General features: G+C 42.6%; 1 protein-coding gene across 4 annotated transcripts in view; it reads left to right on the forward strand.

Annotated features, from left to right (window-relative positions):
• ASTN2 (astrotactin 2) overlaps positions 1–17,383 on the forward strand; it is an 899,407-nt gene that overhangs the window by 276,531 nt on the left and 605,493 nt on the right. For 3 of the 4 annotated variants that reach the window (XM_068552572.1, XM_068552571.1, XM_068552573.1), the window contains exon 4: positions 154–306. The exons of the other annotated variant lie outside the window; for it this stretch is intronic. In XM_068552572.1, coding sequence (XP_068408673.1) covers positions 154–306 — 153 coding nt within the window. The remainder of the gene's footprint in view (positions 1–153; positions 307–17,383) is intronic. 4 annotated transcript variants of the gene reach the window in all.

The raw sequence follows: 17,383 nt of genomic DNA on the forward strand, positions 1-17,383 counted from the left end.
AAGCCAGCAGATTCATCTCTACTGGCCCCTATGGCTTCTGCGTCATCACTGGGTCCGGGAGGGAGCTCCAGACACTCCGGGGGGCCAGGCCCTGTCCTCCAGGGGCTGAGGGTGGGCCGAGCCCTAACCTCAGCCCCGTTGCCCACCCCGTAGCGGCAGCTGAGGCGACGCAGGAGCCAGTGGAGTCCCTGATGCAGAAGTTCAAGGAGAGTTTCCGTGCGAACACGCCCATCGAGATCGGTCAGCTGCAGCCAGCGCCTCGCAGTGCCTCGGCAGGGAGGCGGAAGAGGAGAAGCAGGTCCCGAGGTAGGTCCTCCCAGAGCCTCTGGCCAGGATGTCCGCCCGCTGTGCCCAGGTCCTTAAGGTGCCAGGAAGAGCTATGCCCTCTTCCCCCTGCTTCCCTGTGCTCACAGAGCCCACGCCACTGTCCCCCTGATAAGTCATCTCAGCTGAGGCCTTGCAGCGAGCGGACCTGTGTCCCTGGGTGTAAAGCTAACCTCTCTGAGCCCCAGCTGCCTCATCTGAGAACGGGAATGAAATGCCCATCTTCCAGAGAGGTTGAAAAGGTTAGCAACAGTCTATGGAAAGTGCCCAGCACAGGACCAGGGTACAGCAGATGCTCTTCAAGTTGTAGCTGGTGTCACTTTGGAGAGTGTGAGAAAGCCAGGATGTTCTCATGGAAAACATCCTCAGACTGGGATCACAGAACAGGGTTTGGACCCACTCTTTAATAGCCTGAGTAATCTAGTGGTCAAAGCAGGAGTCCTGTGTATTAGACAGAACTGGATTCAAATTTTGGTTTTGCTGTTACCTAACCCTGTCACCTTGGGCAGTCCCTCCACTTCCCCAAGCCACTCCTGTCTGCCCAGCTTTCTGTAACATCTCAGCGCAGTGCCCAGCCAGCATGCAATCAAAAGTAGATTCTTCCCTCCTCCTCCTTTTCCTCATCCTTCTCCCTGTCTCTCCTCCCCAACGTTACCATCATTATCATCATCATCATCATCATCATCATCGTCTCCTTTCTCTGACCTTCTCGTGACCTTGTGTCTGGGACGAACCCCCTCACCATTGCCTGATTTCCCAATGTCGTCTTTATCCTTCCGTGCCCTCAGTGGTCTCCAGCCAGTCACTCTTCCTCTTGACTTTTACTTCTCTAGTTCCTGTAACTTGATTTTGATTATGTCATTTCCCTTCTCCTGTAAGTTCAGTGGTTGTCCAGGGTCTTCAGAAGTGTTCGTGCTTATGAAATGGCATTTGAGGCCCCCAAAGAGCTCCAGTCTCTCTGCTGACTCTTCTAAATCCATGTGTCCCCACTTCCACGTTTCTTTCCAGGCCAGTTTCTCCGCGTGAAAACCCCTACCTAGCCCCTATGAGTAGTCATTGGTATTTATTGACACGTACTCCAGGCAGCAGGCTAAATGCTGTACGTATCTTATCTCATTTGATCCTCAGCAACCCTATGAAACAGGTACGGTGATGATGCCCATTTTACAGATGATATCACTGAGGCACAGAAAGCTGCAGCCACCTGCCCGAAGGAACATCCTAGCAATTATCAGAGCCAGAAAGAACAAAGCAGTCTGAGTCCCAGACTTTTTTAATCAACCGTTAGGTTCTATCCTGGTGAAGCCCTACCTTTCTTTCCAAGCTTAACGTGCGTGATGTATATTGGCAAACACATCACTGACTGTCACCATCACAGTTCACCCTGAATTCTCCCATGTGTGAATTCTCCCACATCTTTATCCATGTGTTAAGCACTGACTTCACTTTTGTGTAATATCATTTGCTTTTGTCTGTCTCTCTCCTTAGCTAGACAGTGTTCTTTGAAGGCGGGAAGTATCTTATTTGAATCATCTTTGAATTTCTGGGTCTAAATCAATGTCTGCACACATAGTAGACACTTGTTATTTGCTGAGATAATGTCTAGGTCTTAATCCTGTGAATTCCTGTATCCGGTGAAAAACCAAGATCTACACATTTAGGTGAGATCATAAATCGAGGCAGAATTTGATGATGGAGTTCCTTTTTGGAACTCGTGGTAAACCCCAGGTTGAACCATTGTATAATGATAAAGAAAAGTTGTTTTGAGGTCAGCAATGTCTGAGTGCTAATCCAGCCCTGTCAGTTTCAACTTGCTTAGCTTTGGAAGAGTCACTGGATGTCTCTGAGCCTCAGTTTCCTCTTGTGTAGAATGGGGATGCCAATCCCTACATCAGAGGATTGCTGTAAGGATCTGATGAAATGATGGATATAGACTACCTTGGAGTGCTGAGCTAATGTGTACTAGGAACTGAATAAATGCTATCTTATATTTGTCATGGCTTGGGCATTCAGGATCACTTGTAATTTCTCTCAGCTTTAACTAGCCATCTTTATTGCTCCAATATTCACCAAGAATCTCCTTCCCATATCCTCTCTAGAAATACGGCCCCCATAAATACACTTGACTCCAAGTCCATAACCTCCCTCCTCTTCACTATCAATCTGAATTTTTTTCCTTAGTATCATATCCTAAACATTTTTATGTCAATGAATTCTTCCAAAAACAATCTCTTTTATGTACCATAACTGTCTTAACGTGGCCACTACTGTAAGGCATTTGGGCTGTTTCTAATTATTTGCCCATTATAAACAATGTCATGTAGAACCTTTTTTTTGCATAAAACTTGACCTTCACTTTGGAGTCTGTTTTCCCCTCTTGAATTGCAGAATTAGATAATTCATGAAATCTATTGTTTGACAGACTCTAATTGAATATCAAGTTATTTTTATTTATAAGTTAGGTGGGAACTAAGAGAACTGATACAGGAAGAAATTCATTTTGTCCTCCCTTTCTTTGTCACCATTATGACCACTGCCACCTTTTATCTCCTGCTTCTGACTATACCCGACTTGAGATTCTCCCCAAAGCAAGCCAGAGTAACCTTTTTAGATACATAAACAAGATAAGGTCACTGTTCAGCTTAAAATTCTTCAGTGGTTTCCTGTTACCTTTAGAACACAGTCCAAAGTCTTTGCCATGGCCTGTAGCTTCTGTTCCATCTGAATCTGTCCCTGCCTTCTTCGCTCACTTGGCATTTCCTTGTGCTCCAGGCGCAATGACTTTCTTCATGTCCCAGGAACACAGCGAATGGAGCCCCAGTGTAGGGTCTGAGAACGTGCTGTACTTCTCCTTGCCATGTCTCTTTTTGTCCCCCAGATTCTCTCCTGGCTGGCCCCTTCTCACCGTTCAGCTCCTAACTCAAATGTCAGCTCCTCAGAACCGTCGTCCATGACTACCCAAACGGGGGTACCCAGACTTTTACTCCTTTCCATCCCCAACCTGCTACTATCTGTTACATAACCATTTTTCACTCCTTCCCTAATATTAGGGTCTAAAATCACTTTTATTTGTTTGCTTGTTTACTGTTTTCCTCTCTAAAATGTAAGCTTCATATTCATAAACCTAATACATAGAAAGCGCTTAATAAATATTTGTTGAATAAATGAGTGCATTAACCTCAAAGATTGTGGAAAAGTGGCTTCGTTTTATAACTTTCAAATTGATGGTAGAAGAGGGATCCAGGATAAAATCAAACCTCCCAGTACAGCTCTCCAGGGATTCCTGTTTCCCCTAGAGATAGACTCATTGATGGATAGCACATGAAATGTGCTCAAGTGGTTGCTGTCAAAGCAGTTTTCAAAATGGCTTAATAACGTTGTGCTCACGGTTTTGCTGCCACTATTGGGTAAGGTTTTTGCAAGAGAGAGAAAGCCTGGTACGTGCCAGTCCTAAACTTCCCAACACACACACTTTCCACCACACGTCCTCAAGATTTTCTTGGACAGAAGAAATCCATGGTCAATAACTGTTTTGGAAATTCCGCGCACTCCCTCTTTCTCTTGGAAATTCCCAAATGCATCTTAATCTGTGAAAGACCCTGGGAAGTCCTGCAGTGCAGAGAGCTGGGCAGATTTGTTTAGTTCATCATCTGTAAAACCACCTTGACCACAGACCCTCTTTTTCCCCTTGGAACATGTGTGAACATCTGGAAGCACAGAAGCATCCATAGAAACACAGTTTTGGAAGTGCTCCATTGGCTTCCACTGACCATCAGAAATCCCAGATATCATGGTCAAAATCCCCAGTCTTTTCACTGTCTCTTCCCCCTGCCGCTGAAGTGGCCATGGGCCTTCTGGCCCACAGTGGGAACACCTGGTCTCTCTCTGCTTCACTGGGCTCTGCGCCCGGCCCATGGTGCTCAGCGGGTCCCAGCAGATGGAACGGTAGCAGAGAACCGGTGTCATGAAACTGAGCACATGCTTGAAATCAGCTCCGATGTGGTTTTGTAGTTAGGGCTTCCTCCTGAGAGACCTGGCAGATGCTGACGTGAACTGTCCTCAGGCAGACAGAGGAAAGTGGTGGAGGGCCCCGTGCTGTCCTCTTGTCTGTGACAGCGTTTTATGAGGCAGCTGTTGGGTAGTCAGGTCCACAGGTAGTGAAGAGGAGGTGTTGGCTCTCAAATAAAGCAGAGGAAGGTTTCTATGGATGTGAGGAAAGGCTGCTAAGTTTCATGCAGTCTAGGTAGTGGTCTTTAAAAAGTGGGACTTTATATTTGAAATTGAATTCCACCACTGGCTAACTCACTGATCTTTAATAAGCAAAGAAGCTGTTTGTTGCCTCAGTTTTCCTATCTGTAAAATAGTGCTAATAATGCTGAAATCACATGTAGGGTGTGAGATAATACCTGCAAAATGCTTAGTCCAGTGTCTGGCACATGGTTGACCCTCAATAAAGAGTAGCTAAGTTTATCATTGTCACCAGGGTCCCGCTAATCTGGCCTCCAGGGGCTCACAAATCCATCCCCTCCTCCCCGGGCCGTTGCCTCTGACTTGGTTAAGGTTTCATCATCCCTCATCCAGATTCCTGTGACAGCCTCTTCTTCCCCAAATCCATCTTCCACCCGGGTGGGTGAAGTGATCTTTTGAAAACACACTAAATCAGACCATGTCACTCTCCTGCCTAGAACATTTTCCTGATATTCTGTCACTTGCACTGGGGGCTTTTGAGGCTTTTTCAGTGAAGTCTTCCTGGAGGCAGATGAAAATCAACACACACCCCCAAACAGTCTGCAGCTGTGCTCATAAAACATCATCATAAGCCCCAAATTCCAGATTCTGTCTAAAAAAAAATCCATGCCATTCTATTTTGTAATATGTGCATATTTATTTTAGTTTAGATTATATTATTTGTCAGTTAAATTATTTAACATTTTCTCAAGTCTTTAGGTAATGTCAATGTCCCGAGAAGAAGAATCATACTTTCGCTGATTATACTAGGATAGTAAGGTACCATCTTCAATAGGTTTCCATAGGATCCAGTGAGATAATGCCTGTAAAGCACTGAGCACAGAGACAGGCAAAAGGTGCACACGGAACATGTGTTCTATTATTTTATTATTTACTACTCTTATGGCTACTGTTTTATTATTACTTTTACATTTGTCAGTATCACTCTCATGACAGTGATAATGTCAACATCATTCTATTTTTCAATGTCCCATTAAGGATACACTTACCCAGTTTTAGAAGGAAGAGTCTGTAGGATTTAGGGCACACTGTTTAATAGGATTAGAAAGTTGCCAGAGCCGGCTACACAAGGCTTCTTCCTAGCCTGGACTCCAGCCTACCTCTGAATCCCCCCAAGCCACTGTATTCTGCAGCCTCCAGCACACTGTCCATTTTCCTCTTCCCCCAAAATGACTTGGTTTCCAAATCTGTGTAATGATCATCCTTTACCTGAAAGCCCCTCCCTGTCTTCTCTAGGCAGCAGATTGCTACTCATGTTTCAAATTCTGGTCTCAAGATTTTCTCTGTGAAGACCCCACCCCCCAGCCCACCCTCAGCCCTAATCCAGGCTGAGTGAGCTGCTCCTTTGGGCACTTGTAGCCCCCGTGCTGCTTTCTATCACAGCCCTCATTACAGGACACATCTGCTTCCCTCATCATCTCTGACAGTCCCATGATGGAAAGGACAGTGATTTATGTCTCTCTGAAGACCAAATGCCTAACATAGAACTGGCATAGAATAGCAATTGGCTGAATGGGAGAATATACGAATAGGTGGATGGATGCATGAATGCCTGGATGAATAAAAGCAGATAGTTGGGAGCTTCATGGAATACAAAGGGTTAAGAAGATGTGGTGCAACTAGCACTTACGGAGCATTTAGTGTGTTCTAAGTACTATACTCATCATATATTATCTCATTTAAAAGCTCCCCACATCCCATAAGGTAAGGACTATAATTATCCCCATTCTACAAAACAGGAAATTCAAGCTTAGGTAGGTTAAGTGACTTGCCCAAGTGTACCCAGCTAATAGACTGTGGAATTGTGAATTCAGAGCCTAGACAGAGCCCATATTTCAGTTCCCAGATGACTATAGTTTTTGTCTTAGCTAGCCTGGCTAAGATCTTTGAGCTGTGAAATTGTATCAGCCTAGTCTAGATACTGGAAGGAAGAGGTTGTAGTTCTCTTGCATTGGTAGGTGTTCCTGTATCATCAGTGATTCTGTGAGGGTGATCAGGAGCTACAAGGTTCTGGAAAGTGAGGTATCTCTCTTTCTTAGCTAACAAAGAGTCAGGACTGCCCCCTACAAGCTCCCTCTGGCCCCAGAGAGCCAGTTCTATGACCTGAGGAGCAGCAAACCCAGTGGTTATGCCACTGTCCAGTGTTCTGTGCATTTGAAAGGCACTCACCCAGCTTTTTTCGCTAAGTCATACAAATGTAGGATGTGCCACCCAGATCCCTGCCAACCAGCACTTCATCATTTAGTGAATGAAGTAGGTGATTAGACATTTGCACCACAAGGAATGCATAGGAAGGTGGTGTGAGCTGGCCTGGGGTGTTTACAAAGCTGGGAGAATAATTAAAGAAGGCTTCACTGTGGAAGTAGCCCTTGAAGAATGCAGTGGTATCAACTGAGGAGAGAGATTGGGAAGGTATTGCTAGTAGAAGAAAGAAATATGCAAAGGTAACATGTGAGTGACACTGTGCAGGGCATTATGGGAATATCTGGGGAAAACTGTGAACAAAGCGAGTGCTGGTGAAGTGGGCAGAAATCAGAATCTCCATCAGAGCCAGGCTCTGGATATCACTCCCACAATCCCCAGCTGTGTCCCCACGCTGGGAAGAGAGGCACATTCTGGCTTCTTTATCCTCCCTGATAGATAAGCCTTGATGTGCTCTTTTATTGGGGGACACTGTCCTTTAGAATGCAGGTTTATGTGGGGGTGTGTGTGTACTCTTTACTAGTAAGTAGCTATGGATTATTCACTTAGTTGGAGAAAAATATTGATAAATATTAAGGGCTTTAAATTATTTGCCTTATTGGATTGTTGCTGCGCTTAACCATTAAAACGACAGCCAACCAGATACGTCTTTATTTCTTTGGTTTCCATCTTTGTTCCCTGTGCCCCCTTAATAGCATCCCCTTCCTACCAAGGAGTTTTGGGTGGAGCTCACTCCCCCTTGTGCCAAAGGTAGTTTTGAAACTGCATAATCAAAATGGCATTCAACTTGAAACCATGAGATAGTTACAGGGATAGAAAGAAGACTGGATAGACCCCAGCTACCTAGAGTCTAGCCCTAAATCTATGATGAAATAACCCCTTGCCTCTATACCTCTCTGACATTTCTTCTGCTTGATTTTCCTCCCTCTCTCCATCGCCACATTCCCCAAACCCTGCTCTTCCTTCCATACAAAACCTTAAATCTACTTTCTTCGGGAAGTCTTTCCAAATTTTTCCCACATGAAAGTCATGCATACTTCCTCCAAACTTCGATAACCTCTTCTCTATCTTTCTTATGATATTTGTCACTTATTACCTTTTATGAGAGTAATTTAAGGCCACTTCTCTTCTCCCTTAATTAATCTCCTGAAACACAGTGACTATGTACAGGTCATGCCTGTGCTTCCATTGACTAGACTAGTCCTGACAAATAGCAGACACTCAGTTAATGCTTGATGCATTCCTAGACTAGGTTAATCACATGGGCTGTGTGATCTTGGACACGGCTTTCCACTCTCCAGGCATCATTGCCCCCATCTAAGAAGCTGTGTGGCTCTGTGGAAATGAGCTCAGGTTCTGGAATCAGATAGATGAGGATCGACAGCGCAGTTCTGCCTCTGACTCCCTCAACTTTTGGAAATAACTTGTGCTAAATTGTCATTACCTAATTTGTAAATCATACACTCGGCCACCTCATAGGGAGGCTGGGAGGATTAGACTTAATGTATGTAAAGGGCTCAGCAGGCCACACGAAACCTAATAAGTACGTAATAAATCTTTGTTGTTGTTCATTTGGAAAGCAAAGGTGATGGGCTAGATAATTTCCGCAGGTCTCCTCCACCTCAAATGGTCTTTGGCTATAAATCTGATTGGCAAGCGTTGTTGTCGAGTGAAAAGTCCAGTATTTGGAGTCAGAAAACCCTGCTTTGAACCCCAGCTCTTAAGTGCAATGGGTCCTCAGAGAAATTAATTAATTTTCTCAGGATTCCATCCACAGCACCTGGAGATGTGGTAATATCTGCTATTCTTGTTCCTCAAGGCTCTTGTGAGAATGTGCTAGAATACTTATTGAAATCCTTTTTTAAAGCACACTATAGATTAGCAGCATCCTGGAATCATAGCCTTGGCACCTTCAAAGACAGGGAATAACATGCAGATTTGAACAGGGAGCCTTTCCCCTGGGGCTCTGGCTTTCCTTTTCTGGACCACATGCTGCTTCCAGGAGGTGCTGCCAGGGCCAGTACTACCACAGCCCAGTGATCCCAGGTTAGGTTGGACTGAGGCCTGGGAGAGCTGATTTATAGTCAGAGCTGATTTATAGTCAGAGCACATAGCTGCCTCCATAAATCTTCCCTGATGTGTCTTCCAGAGAAGTTCGCATTCCTAAAAGTGCATGTCTCCTCCAGGCGGTTTTCCTTGTCTGTCTGAAATATGTCACGGGGCCCTCAGTCAATTCTGTCTGGTCTGGCTGGGTGGAGAGGCAACTGCAGGCAGCCTTAAGAGAAGGCTCTGGACCAGGTCTTGGCGGGGCCTGGGGATATAACTCTAGGACATTTCTTTCATCAGAATGGTACAGTACCATGTCAGAGTTGTTGCATAATAAACACCCTGAAACTTGGTGACTTAAAACAGAAACCACGTATTTGGCTCTTAATTCAAGTCAAGCATTTGGCCCTGGACTCAGCTGGGCAGTTCTGGTCTGGATCGGGCAGGCTCAGCTGACCTCAGTCAGGCACCTGTGGTCAGCCAGCTCTCCAAGGCTGGCTCACATGGGTTCCAAAAGCAGAAAGGACAAGAGCTGCAAGGCCTTTTGAGGCTTAAGCTCAGAAGACACACTTCATCCTTTCTACTTCATTCACTTGCTCACAAGCAAGTTGTGAGGCCATCTTAGACACAAAGGGTAAAGAAACAGTTCATCTCTTGAAGAAGGGGCAAAATATTAGGATGACTTTTGTAACCTACAAGTACTCATATTTTATGAAGCCTCTATTTTATGCTAAAGCCTGAGCTGATCCTCACAACTTCAGCATAATTACTTCTAATTTGCTGATGGAAAAGTTCAGACTCATATAGATGAAGGAAACTTTATGATGTGGCACAGCTGGTCATGGGAGAACCAGATCCCTGATTCTAATCCTTGTAATAGCTGATCTAAAGACTATACTTTTTTTTTTTTTTTTTTAACCTCTGCTACTTTGTCCCTCTTTAACTGTGCTAAAGACTTCGTGATATCAAGCCATTGTTAGATACAGCCTGGCTTGTGGTGTATGAAAGGGCAGTAGATTTGCATCCTGGCTCCATCCTTGCAAGGGCTTATGGTCTATTGCAAGGTCAGTAAAATGCTTCAGTAAAGGGCCAGATAGAAAATATTTTAGGCCTTTCTGACAAAGAGGCAAACTTCAAGATAGTATGTAGGCACCTATACGATGAGAAAAATTTTTCCACAGATTTTTATTGATGATATTTAAAATATAATAATAATCAAGTACCATTTTTTGTAACAAAGTTCTACTACTGAGAAGAATGGAATTTATTTGACACTAAAATGTGAATTTCATATCATTTTCACATCTTAATATATTCTCCTTTTGATTTGTTTTTACCACTTAAAGATGTAAAAGCCATTCTTAACTCCTGGGCCATACAAAAACAGGCAGTGGGCCACATTTGGCCCACAATCCCTGGCATAAGGGAGCATCTCACATTTGGACTCAGAGAATCCTAGATCCAGCCCCCCCCCCCCCATGACTATCTAATTGCTGTGTGATTTGTGATTTGAGGCGAATCCTTAATGTCCCAGAGCCACTGTTGCCCCAGGCTCCTAGGCACACAACAGAGGGGAAACAATTCCTTATGTTCTCTAAGTCCACCAAAGTTGGAAGTGAATCTCAAGTTCATCTGATCCAGCTTGCTTGTAGATGTGGAAAATGGTGGAGTGGGAGACCTCTCTCTCTGCCATAGAGAGAAACTAGCAGACCCAGAGATGGAATGCCACAAAATTGTCCTTGTTTCATGCTATTTGAACATGTAAAATTATGTAGGCCATATTACGTACATAAGGATTGACTACTGGAGAATTTGGATAAAACACGTAGTTAGAAGCTGGCAGATTGTTCTCTTTTCTAATTCAGCTGCAATCAAATGAGTAAATCATTTAGAAGATTACAAAGAGAAGGCTTTGTGTTTTCCTATGTTTGAGAAAGACATGGTGAACCAGAGTGAGGATATGGGGTAGAGTTCACAAACCATTAGCAGGAGTTGTTTGTTTTTTTAATTTAATTTTATTTTTGGCTGCATTGGGTCTTCGTTGCTGCATGTGGGCTTTCTCTAGTTGCGGCGAGCGGGGGCTACTCTTTGTTGCGGTGCGTAGGCTTCTCATTGTGGTGGCTTCTCTTGTTGCGGAGCATGGGCTTTAGGCGCGCGGGTTTCAGTAGTTGTGGCTCGGAGGTTCTAGAGCGCAGGCTCAGTAGTTGTGGCGCATGGGCTTAGTTGCTCCGCGGCATGTGGGAACTTCCCGGACCAGGGCTTGAACCCATGTGTCCTGCATTGGCAGGCGGATTCTTAACCACTGCACCACCAGGGAAGCCCAGCAGGAGTTTTTAAGCTGTGCTCCAAATAGGTGCTCAGGGGACAAACAGGCATAGAGGGATATCGCTGTGTAGGCAGGGCTCTTTCATCAAGCTCCTATTCTAGATGTATGTATCGGGCTTCAACATTTTTGGAGAAAAGCCCCAATTCTAGCATATACGCTTTTAAAAACAAAAGTGTTTTTATGACAGAAGCTCCCATTCCTGTATGGAAAGAAAGCCAGCAAGGGCCTTCTTCCTGTTACGTACACACACGCGCGCGCGCACACACACACACACACACACACACACACATATGCACACACACATAGACACACACACAGGTTGGGTAAAATATAACATTTTTTTTTAAACACAAATTTATCTCAAAAATGAAGAAAGGCAACTCCTCAGTTGTAAGGAATGAGGAGGAAATGCAAAAACCTAAGCTTTGAGTTTAGAAGCTGATGTCTTGGTGACTCCAGGTGGGCAGTGGGATGGGATGGGATAAAAATAAAAAGAAAGCAGGAGCAAGGAAGGAATGAAAGATAACTTGGTAGAAAAAAGCCCTAAAGCATGAGTAATCGTAATAACTATAATTTGCATATTAAAATTCAGAGCTAGATTATATTACACAAAATCTATTTATGTGCTGTTTACCAAAGAACTTCTTAAAACATAAAGACACAAAAAGTTTGACAGTGAAGGAAGAGAAAAATATATACTAGGCAAATACTAATCAAATGAAAGCTTTGGGAGAAGTATAAGTATATGACAAAATAAAATTTACAACAAGAAGAAACAAGAAATCGTTAGGAATAAAGAGTGTCATTAATTAATCATAAAAGGAATGGTTCACCAGGAGACAAATAAAATCTGTACTTACATATGCAAACAACACAACTTCAAAACATATAAAGAAAAAATTGAAGTAGAACAACAAGTAGATGGATACCTAATCGAAGTGGGAGATTTTTTTATAGAAATCTTCCTATTAGATCAAGTAAGCAAAATGCTACTAATAATATGGACAAATTGAACTGTACTATTAAAAATACAATAAAATGGGCATATATAAAATTCTGTCCCTAAGAATTAGAGTTTAAAGATTTTTCTCAGGAACTGAGAAATTCTGTTAATGGTCTTGACATCTTATGACCCGAATGTTCTGGCTTTGGCCCAGTTTCCTGACATTTCATTTTATTTTCAATGATAACTCTTTGCAACATTTATGACTAAATGTGAATTCATTTTTATGCCTCTGAAAGAGGCAGGGAGTAGCAATCTATGTGTACTGATTTTGTTTTGGTTTTGCTTTTTGCGGGGGAATAGGGTATAGGGGAGGTTGTGGTTGAAGGAGAACCCTTCCAGAAAAATAGTCGCTGTCAAAACAAAGCAGTAGTATTTTGTTTCAATCCATATTCCTCATATTTTTCCTCAGGCCAGAGAAATAGTCCATTTTGTCAGGATAGCTTCTGGAACCAGAAGGGCTTTCTCTAGATTACCTATATATGATGTAGTTGTGAAGGTTTGAAGGAAATAACTGTAGTGTCTGACCTCCTATATCTGTGTCAGTCTGGTTACCTTGCCCAGGGAGTTGCCTGAGAAGGGTCAGTGTGATTCCCTTCATGGAATCATGTGACATTAGCAGTAACCTTTATAGATTCCAAGACGGGAAAAGGTCTTGAAGTCATTTCCCTTTTAAGCAGGACTGCATAGCAGTAACTCTGCAAGGTCTTGAGAACTTAAGACTAGATAATTACACTGGTAATTAATATTATAAATAATATCTTATTTATTTTATACGTAATAGTTTATACCTCTTATATCTCTACCCCTATCTTGCCCCTCCCCCATCCCTGTCCCCACTGGTAACGACTAGTTTGTTCTCTATATCTGTGAGTCTGTTTCTTTTTTGTTATAGTCACTGGTGTGTTGTCTTTTTTTAGGTTTCACATATAAGTGATATCATATACTACTTGTCTTTCTCCGCCTGACTTATCTCTGGCCTCATTCTGATGTAGATCGGCTTCTTTGGTCCCAACACAGCCAGAGAAGTCAGATCATCACTATGGCATCATCATTCCTGCCATAGGATGAGACTCTTCCTAACTGCTCCCTAGCGATCCTGCTGCTGATTCCCATTTCTTGGATTCTAGCCCCTCCTGCTATTATCCTGCCCAGGGCCTCCAACCTTACTGTCATCATTCTTTCAACTGAGTGCCTACCAAGTATGAGACACCATGCAGAGTCCTGAGACTTCAGCAGAAAACTGGGTATACGAGGTCCCTACCCCTGTGGGGGTCAAGGTATGTAGGAGGAAACAGACAGGTTATCGATCAAGCAAGAAAGCATACAGGTACAATGATTACAGACTGTTGTAAGTGCACTGGAGGAAATGACCTCGGTGTTGGCCGTCATAGTTGTCCACCAAGCCTAAGGTAAAACCAGCCAGGCTTCTTCTTCCTTGCCTTGGCTAGAAACCATCATCCCTGCCTGTGACTTCCCCAGCCAAGATGAGGAAGAGCAGATCCCCCTGCCGAGTCCAGAGGAGCAGATCCTGAGGGTGTAGTTTGCTGTTATTCTATTTCCTAATTTAGGACGTATATCTGGTAGGAAACAGTAGCAATAATTGGCCACCTGCCTTGTGCCAGTCACTGTTCCAGGTGCTTTCAAATGTATTCTTGTAACCAGCTTTCTTTAACCCTTATTTTGCAAAAGAAATCGATGTTCAGAGACATGAAGTATGTTGCCCAAGCTCATGTGGTCAAGTCGGTGATGGAGTCAAGGATGTCAGCTTAGATCTGTCTGCTTCCAGCACCGATGTCCTTTCTCCCACATTGTAGCTCTCTCTCTTTTCAGTGCCTGCCTCCAAACCTGCTTTCACATCACCTGTGTGGGGTCTCTGCACATACACAGGCCTCAGAGGTTAGACTGAAATTTGGCAGAAATAAAGTCAGCCACAAAAACAGACCCTTTTGAATCCCCTAATCACCCTAGTGGGATTTGCATTCATTTTCTTGCCTGATTATTATTAAGAATATGTCATCTGTGTCAATTAGATTTCATGATTTTGTTGTAAACTTTTGCACAGTGCAACTTAAAAAATCTAGCCTTTTATCTCATTTCAGGACGGAAAATGTTGGTTTGATGTACAAGGTCTAACTGTCCTTACCACGTGTTAGAAATCCAAGTGCAGTTAAACATTAAGGTTAAATGATGATATCACAACTTACTCAGTTTGCATTTTACATCCAGTTGAAAACACAAACCCCTCACCTCATTAATCCTTTGCAATCCAATTCCCCCACCCCCAAATGAAATTATCCTTTTGGGACACATTTATATCCTTTTAACAGCCGCCTAACAGTTCTGCTGATGGAGTTTGTATCCAACTTTGTTACTGGGTAGTGACAGCTTGCCCTGACGGCTATGTGTACATAATTATTCTCTCACAGTTAGACTTAATTAATGCTTACCCTCCTCATGATCTTGCAGCTAGCAAGCTTGCTTTGCTTAGCGGCAAAAGGATTTCCTTTTTAGCCAAGAGAGACTCCAAAGGGCTTTGTAAAACTCTTCTACTTTTTTTTTTAAGAAAAAAAAAAAAGAAAAAAATTGCACCTGAGCCTGTTTCATTTCTTCCCGCCCTCACATTAATGCCACATTGTGAATGGATGCGATGCTACATATGGGGATGGGTTATGAAACTTAATTTTAGACTAAGTACCGCTAATATGAACAGCTCTGACAGACCTACAAAGAAGATGTATAATTTTTAATATCTTACTTTAGAATTGAGGTGTCCTGGCTTCATTTTGTTTGTCTCTCTACTAAATATATATATGTGTATTTTTCTAACCACCTCCCCAGATGGGACCCAGAGTTCAGTAATAAATAGCTATGAAAGTAAGGAGACATTAGAAGAAATGATGGGAGAGACAAAGGGAGTTTGAAGATAAGATTTGGAAAGAGATTATTAGAAAGTTCGTAATAAGGAGAGGGTGTGTGTACTTATAAAACCCCATAAGATGGGAATACTTTACAAATAATCTGTCCCAGTCCATGCTTGTGAAATGTTCATGTGCTATTTGCTTTTTGTTCCCATAATGGCAATGCCTTGTGTTTGCAGAGAGCTTAACAGTTTACAGCAAATTTTCACATCCATTATCTTAGGTGATCTTTACAACAACCATGTGATGTGAGCAGAGAAGCATTCACAGATGAGGAGACGGAGGCTCAGGGAGGTTGAGGCACTGGCCCATAGTCACACACCTGCTCAGATAGCAGTCCCTCTTTGCCTTCATTTGTCTTGCTAAAGCATCAGCAGACTCTTAGCTAAAAGATAACATCTGGAGACAGCAGAAGCAAGAAGAACTACAATCCTACAGCCTATGGAACAAAAACCACATTCACAGAAAGGTAGACAAGATGAAAAGGCAGAGAGCTATGTACCGGACAAAGGAACAAGATAAAACCCCAGAAAAACAACTAAATGAAGTGGAGATAGGAAACCTTCCAGAAAAAGAATTCAGAATAATGACAGTGAAGATGATCCCGGACCTCGGAAAAAGAATGGAGGCAAAGATCGAGAAGATGCAAGAAATGTTTAACAAAGATCTAGAAGAACTAAAGAACAAACAAACAGAGATGAACAACACAATAACTGAAATGAAAACTACACTAGAAGGAATCAATAGCAGAATAACTGAGGCAGAAGAACGGATAAGTGACCTGGAAGACAGAATGGTGGAGTTCACTGCTGTGGAACAGAATAAAGAAAAAAGAATGAAAAGAAATGAAGACAGCCTAAGAGACCTCTGGGACAACATTAAATGCAACAACATTCACATTATAGGGGTCCCAGAAGGAGAAGAGAGAGAGAAAGGACCCGAGAAAATATTTGAAGAGATTATAGTCGAAAACTTCCCTAACATGGGAAAGGAAATAGCCACCCAAGTCCAGGAAGCGCAGACAGTCCCATACAGGATAAACCCAAGGAGAAACATGCCAAGACACATACTAATCAAATTGGCAAAAATTATTGAAAGCAGCAAGGGAGAAATGACAAATAACATACAAGGGAACTCCCATAAGGTTAACAGCTGATTTCTCAGCAGAAACTCTACAAGCCAGAAGGGAGTGGCATGAGATACTTAAAGTGATGAAAGGGAAGAACCTACAACCAAGATTACTCTACCCGGCAAGGATCTCATTCAGATTCAATGGAGAAATCAAAAACTTTACAGACAAGCAAAAGCTAAGAGAAGTCAGCACCACCAAACCAGCTCTACAACAAATGCTAAAGGAACTTCTCTAAGTGGGAAACACTAGAGAAGAAAAGGACCTACGAAAACAAACCCAAAACAATTAAGAAAATGGTCATAGGAACATACATATCGATAATTACCTTAAGCGTGAATGGATTAAATGCTCCAACCAAAAGACACAGGCTTGCTGAATGGATACAAAAACAAGACCCATATATATGCTGTCTACAAGAGACCCACTTCAGACTTAGGGACACATACAGACTGAAAGTGAGGGGATGGAAAAAAGATATTCCATGCAAATGGAAATCAAAAGAAAGCTGGAGTAGCAATACTCATATCAGATAAAATAGACTTTAAAATAAAGAATGTTACAAGAGACAAGGAAGGACACTACATAATGATCAAGGGATCAATCCAAGAAGAAGATATAACAATTATAAATATATATGCACCCAACATGGGAGCACCTCAATACATAAGGCAACTGCTAACAGCTATAAAAGAGGAACTCAACAGTAACACAATAATAGTGGGGGACTTTAACACCTCACTAACACCAACAGACAGCTCATCCAAACAGAAAATTAATAAGGAAACACAAACTTTAAATGACACAACAGACCAGATAGATTTAATTGATATTTATAGGACACTCCATCCAAAGACAGCAGATTACACTTTCTTCTCAAGTGCGCACAGAACATTCTCCAGGATAGATCACATCTTGGGTCACAAATCAAGCCTCAGTAAATTTAAGAAAATTGAAATCATATCAAGCATCTTTTCTGACCCCAGTGCTATGAGATTAGAAATCAGTTACGGGGACAAAAACGTAAAAAACATAAACACATGGAGGCTAAACAATACGTTACAAAATAAACAAGAGATCACTGAAGAAATCAAAGAGGAAATCAAAAAATACCTACAGACAAATGACAATGAAAACACGACTACCCAAAACCTATAGGATGCAGCAAAAGCAGTTCTAAGAGG

The sequence above is a fragment of the Eschrichtius robustus genome, chromosome 10, assembly GCF_028021215.1.
Source record: "Eschrichtius robustus isolate mEscRob2 chromosome 10, mEscRob2.pri, whole genome shotgun sequence".
In the NCBI taxonomy this organism is placed as follows: domain Eukaryota; kingdom Metazoa; phylum Chordata; class Mammalia; order Artiodactyla; family Eschrichtiidae; genus Eschrichtius; species Eschrichtius robustus.